The 6382-nt window shown below is 44.4% G+C and overlaps 1 protein-coding gene across 1 annotated transcript in view; it reads right to left on the bottom strand.

Moving 5' to 3' along the window:
• Positions 1-4599: 4599 nt before the first annotated feature.
• The window catches only part of CPB1 (carboxypeptidase B1), a 42460-nt gene continuing 40677 nt past the window's right edge, over positions 4600-6382 (bottom strand). The window contains exons 11-12 of the mRNA XM_046654624.1: positions 5952-6036; positions 4600-4927 (exon numbers count right to left, since the gene is read on the bottom strand). Coding sequence (XP_046510580.1) covers positions 4740-4927; positions 5952-6036 — 273 coding nt within the window. The 3' untranslated portion in view covers positions 4600-4739. The remainder of the gene's footprint in view (positions 4928-5951; positions 6037-6382) is intronic.

The raw sequence follows: 6382 nt of genomic DNA, 5'->3' as shown, positions 1-6382 counted from the left end.
TAAATGCCCATTTCATGGCAGGCACAATGTCACACTACTCATATACCTTTTACAATAGGGAATATCCCATTTTACAGATGGGATGGGAGGCAAATTCCATTTTTAGTGAATAACTTGCCCAAGGTGGCGTTGCCAGCATGTTCACAGAGCTGGATCTGACCCAGTTCTTTGTTCTAAAATACTACTCTACCACATGCTGGAACTGAATGACGGAAGGAATCAGTTTGAATTTGCACTTGGAACCTGAATTTGGGAATCTGGCCACAGAACCTTGGTTGGAGGTCCTTAATAACAAAAAATATGTTTCTGAAGCTACATTGTAAATTGTTAAATTAAAAGCACTTAAATTACAAAATACTTTGATTATACTAAAAATATTGTAAGTAATCTGGAAAACGCTGAGGTGCTCACCACCTAGATTTTATGGTGGTTATAGTTTTGCCGTACTTGCTCCGTACCTCTCTTTGTAGAGAAGAAAACATCAGAGAAACAGCTAAAGTACCCACATCCCCATTCCTTTCCCCTTCTCCTCTCTGTCCTCAGAGGCAGCCCGTGTTCCTAAAGTGGCGTGAGGACTCCTAGAGAGAAGATAGGAAGCTTGCTCACACGTGTGTCCATCGGCTTCTGCCTTCAGGGTCAAGATGCTGTAGGTGCCCAATAAACGCTTCCTGAGAGTTGAGTTAATGAAAATCATTTACAGATCATTTCAAACAGTCTCTCAGGCGGTCTTTGGTCTTGAACACAACTCTGTTGACTATGGATTATTAAGAGAAGGCAAGACTTTTACCCAGAATCATAGGTGACTGAACAGTGAGTGAATTTACCTAATGAGATAACTAATTAGAATTTCCTTTTAAAAACTACCTCTTCACAGAGACAAATGTATAGAGGGTCATATATGAAACTTCTCAGAGTCATGGTTGTATATTTTTATTATAAAATAATATCATTGGGGAGACGCCCTTGTTATACGTAGCTTAGCTTAGGCAGCAATAGCTTCATTCATCTCTGTCTGATAGGCGTGCGACATAACGTAAGGCTCTCTTTTATTCTCCCAAGAGAGGCCCCTTGCCCCAATCCTGCAGATAGAGAAGAGGAAGGTTTTGCAGACGCCTTCGTGTTCTGGACATTGGACAAGCTCATCAGCACTAGAAACTCCCAAAGCAAACGCTCGCTCCATTGCTTCTAAGGGTGCGTTTGTCAGGGGCACAGAGGACAAGAAAGAGCTCCACTTTGGAGTTAGATGGATGTAACATCAGACACTAGCTTTTTCACCTTGAGCGGGCTGCCTAGTCCTTCTGGGCCTTCGTTTCCTCATCTGTAAAGTGGGGATGCAAAGGCAGCTCTAACAAGCGGCTGTGGGAAGATAGCATATGTCGAGGACTTGGTGGATGGCAGGCCCTCAAAGAACGAGCCGGTGCCCTCTAGATAGTTGACAGAGTTGTTCTGTAAACTGACTTACCGTTGGCCACTGCAAGGCTGCAGAACTGAGCATCTGCATTTGTCATGTGGGGGATTAAAGTGGTGGCTATGACCTTTAGGGGTGAAATATCCCTCTGCATTTGTTTTAATGTGGACTACCTCAAGAAAATTTTTTTATGTGATAGCTTTGCTTTTTGGAGTTTTATTTTCTGACTTTAAAAGTAATAAATGCCCATTGAAAATGATTTAGCAAAATACAGAAAAGTTGAAAGAAGAAAGAAATCACCCTTCATTCTAGCATTCCAATATATTTTCTTGAAGCCTTTTTCTGTTTGACTAGATTTAAAACTATGTAGAGAGGCTGCTATGCCTGGTTTCAGGTCAAGTAGGAAGGATCTTTCTATTTTAGCTAGGGATCTAAGTAAACACTTGAGGATCCTGGTATCTCTCAGGAGAAGACTGCAGGTGAACAGATCGTCTTCTTTACACCTGTTGCATACTGACAGGTCTCTTTCTGGAACAGGACATAGATGTGGGATGCTTTTAAGACCTTTCACTCTCCCCAACCTGTTTAGCCTCAAGAACTGTACAATAGATGGATTTCAAGAATAGTCTGGAGCTTTTTCTCAGAATGAGTGTGTTTTCTTGGCAAGTATAGTTCAGTACAACCTTATATTACTGCATCAAGAATTGTAAAAGGTCTTGGCATATGTACGGAGGAGGATGAGCAGCTGTTGGACACCGTATCATTTTAGGGTTGACTGTAAGACAGTATGATGTTTCATAGGTTAAATTAATCTCTTTAAAAAGAGATTTAAAGTCGAGTGTTTCACACGGCAATAATTTTCCATCTTTCTGGATCTTTGCACTCCTAGGATTTTTCAGTAGTACATGTCTAGCCATGGTTTAAAATATCACTTTATTTTTTTAAGCTATGCTTTTTTGCATATTTTTCAAACATTATTATAGAAAGGAAATGTCCTAGAAAATGGAAGCAAAAGTTTTCTTGTGATTTACTGGAATCTTTCAAATAATTCTCTATCTTCAAATCAAATCCGGTGAACTTCTGGAATATCTTTAGGCATTTCATAAAGCATATGTTGAAGGAAAAATTTGTGACCCTTAGTTGTGTATGTTGGACTCAGTATCGAAACGAAACTGCTTTGCCTAATGCTGCAGAGAACTTCATTAGTGACAGCCAAGGTGGCATTTCTGGACAAAGACGTGGTGTGTGGTTCCGCGGGGTCCGCCCTGGTGCAGGGGGAGTCACTACCTCCTCAAATGAGACGACCTAAGAGGCTCATCAAGACCCCATTTGGTGCCCAAATGACATCATTAGCTATTGTCGTTCTTCCTTCTCTTCCTCCTGGGCCTGAAATTCTCTCTCGGACCAATTCATTAGGTTCGCCGGCAGAAGCAGGTGACACATGGCACGTGAGTCCAGGGATGGAGAACTTCCCTGATCCAGACTGGAAAACCAGCCTTGCTGTTCTGTAGTCACACCCCTGGGGAAAGGCAAGGCTCAGGGCGCGTCCCGGGCTGTGGGCGCACGGTTTACCCACCCTACTTCTGAACTCCGGGCGCCCGCGTTCGTCGGTTCCAGGTCGCGGGTACCCGCTGGAGGGGGCGGGGGCCGGTCCTCCGACTGTGTGTGGATGAAGCGATGCGCCTGCGGCAACGCCGCTTCGCTCAGGTGACCCTCCGATTCACAACACGGATATGATCTAAATTGCAGGGGGAAGATAATTTAGCTAATTTACTATTTTTTAAAGTTCCATCAGTACTGCTTAAGAATTCACAGGAATTTCTTTTCTGCACTGAAGGTGTCTCTTTTTCTCTGCCTATTTAAATAATGTATTACTAAATTATTTTGAAGATGACTGCTTGGTAAATTGTAGCAGCTGCACTGCTACCATCTAGTGGACAATTAGTGCAATTAATCGTTCTTTCTCTTGACAACTTCCGAACAAATCGTTGTGACTTCACAGGACTCTTTTTTGGAATGGAACACTGTTAGACATATTTCAACATATTATGCTAGATATGGAATCCTATTTTCCTTGAATCCACATAGAAAACAATGAACTAATAGTTTTTATATTATTTTAAAGGAAGAGATTCCCCTAAATTATAACTAAATACATATTGTTCTATTTTAAAATTTGAACTTTGCACAATACTGTCCAATATTAGCATGTTCAGTTCTGAGTCTGGAAAACTTCAAGTCATGTGTGATGCACGAGTCATGGAGTGATTTTTGCCTCTTTCATTTTAGGCCTAAATGGTCCAGCCAGGGCCTTGGCGCTCTCTGGTTTCCCTTCCATTCTGATGCCCTCGCCTTCTCTGGCTGGTGTTTTAAAGAACTTCTGACCATGCCATTTACGGTGTAATGTCTTCAGTAACTTTTCATTGTTCTCAGACCAATGTTCCAAATCGTTAACGGGACCTCTGAGCTCTGCCTGATATGGTCTCTATCTCCCTCCTCAGCCGCCACACCTCCCCCTTCCCTCGACTCTCCAAGTTCCAGCCTCTCTGGCTTTCTTCTCACGGCTTCTGAATAGCCACAGGGCCCGGTAGGGGTGCTCCCTTGGTCCAGCTGGTTGTGACTCATTCTTCACATTTCCGCACTGCCTGAGACAGCCTTCTCCCCTATGCCAGAGAGGGAGACCTTTTATACGTTCCTTTTATGTAGACTGCCTGGCACTTATTTGCTTGATATAAATTAAATCACTAATTATTAAATAATTACTTCATGACTGTCTTCCCAAATGGCTGTACCACCCTCGAGGGCAGAAATGGTATTTTTCTTTGTTGTTGCTCTGTCCTCGCTCGCTGAGCCCGCTGCTGGGCACGTGGCGGATGGCTCATGCAGTAACCTGAAGGAGCTGAGACGGAACTCAGCTGAGGTGGAGTCTTTTCACCTGCACACATTTTACCATCCTGAGTTCCCCCATGGTTCTCCTTCACAAGCCGCCCCCCTGTAACCCGCGCGTGTCTGCACGCTGCCAGTGTGGGCCGACGCCCCGGGGACTCTAACTCCTCTACGGCTGACCCACATCATCGCCTGTGCACAGCTTGCTTAGTCATCTGTTCACATCACTTTCCTCCCAGAGAAGCAGACAGTCTGTCACGTTTTTCAATTATAGTGATTCACTCTTATTATGGTCAGTATTAAAAGATGCAAGTAGTTTAATAGACCCAGAAGCTTCAGAGAAAGATTGGGATCTGGAAAACATCCAGGCAAACCAAAATAAGAACTCAGCACAGAAACAAAACAAAGAGTGAGCATTTTGAAATACGGCTCGGGGAGTTCTCCACTAGTACAGATGCTCCAGGACGTAGCTGGCCACGTATTTGACGGCCCGCAGCGTCTCCTCGCAGGTTGCCCGGATCTGGGATTCAGGGAGCGCAAAGCCATATCTGCCTGTGTCCCGGAGTTCAAAGGTGAAGGAGTATTTGATTCCTTGGTCGTAAGCCCAGTCATCGGAGCCACCAGCGGCAGGATCTGAAACGTGTGAACAGCAGAAAAAAAAAAATCTTAAACCTAGGAAGGAGGTTAAAAAAAATGCCAGCTTCCTTTTATAATTATAAATGTTTCACTGTGCAAAATAATATGAGTAGGTCAGTAGTCTAGTAAACTGGATCATAAGAGATATGGGGGCTGTTTTACAAAGTTAGTGCAGTCTTACCTCTAAGCCTGCTTCCTGGGAGTGACGTGTTTAATGCCCCAGGAAGTATGTACTTTGTGATATAGAAACTTCTCAGCGTGCTTGTGTGCCATGGTAAACTACGCTATACGGTGGTAATTCGTTTATAAAATATATATGATTTCCCGGGAAAAGAAGGTGTGTCTCCTAGGAAAATAAGGAAAGCTGCCTGTTCCTTGGCGAGAGGGGAGGACTCCAAACCCTGTGAGACTGTGCTGAGTGATGGAGTGGGAGCAGCCTGAGGGCGGCGCTGTGCCTTATCTTTGTTTCTCAGCGCCCAGCATTTGGCCTGGCGGAGACTAGGGATTTATTCAGTTATTCATCCACTAACAGTTACGATGTCACTGCCACACAGATTACGTATTCCCCTATTCATTCATGTGTTCATTCATTCATTCATGGACGGCACAGCCCCGACTGAGCAGCAGGCCGTGGGCTCAACTCTGGAGCTGTCAGGACAAAGGAAAGACGTGGCTCCTGCCCTCCGAGGGCTTACGGTATCATGGAGAAGAAACCTCATCGAGCTAGTCTGAAGAAAACATACACGAGGTTCAAAAATACGAATAGGTGGGTTGTTTCTGCTAGAACCCCCTTGAGAAAAGATTATACTCCATCTGATTCAGAGCAGTTTGAAAAAGGGAAAGAATACAGAAAAACATATTCTACATAAAGTTTTTAAAACACCCTCAGGATTGGAGCCTCTCCGACCGCATTGGAGGCCCCTTGATGACAAGACTGGACCTTCCTTCTAGTATTTCTAATCCTTTCAGACCTGGGCAGGAACCTGGGCTTTCTTTGCACGGTTCTGAAGGGCAGACTCACAGATTGTCGAGGCTCCTGGGCCATACGTGTACTTGGTGCCATACAGGCTGGCCAGTTCATTTACGGTGGCTTTGGCCAGGGCGTTCTGCAAAGAACCAGCAGTGAGTGAGGAAATAAATAAAAGACACACTGACAGACGCACACCCGCAAATGGTTTCTAAGACACTGAGGATGTGTAAGTCACAATTTGGGTTAGTGTTTTACGCTTATTCAGTGCCCATTCCAGTGTGTCCAGCTTAGTCATATGATCCAAGTGATTCTTGTGAAAGGATGGCTTCCCTTGTGCACTCCCCACACACTCACTCTGAGCTTCCCTCTGCCACACACATGTGTTATATTGTGTCCACACCATTGCTGGCCTCTGAGTTCTCTGTTACTTTTTCTGTCTTTTATCTCAGTGTCCCAGGGTCCAGCCCAGGGCTTGCCACTTC

This window comes from Equus quagga, chromosome 1, assembly GCF_021613505.1.
Source record: "Equus quagga isolate Etosha38 chromosome 1, UCLA_HA_Equagga_1.0, whole genome shotgun sequence".
NCBI lineage: Eukaryota > Metazoa > Chordata > Mammalia > Perissodactyla > Equidae > Equus > Equus quagga.
The sequence above is the reverse complement of the archived record's forward strand: the minus strand, read 5'-3'. Positions and strand labels throughout refer to the sequence as shown.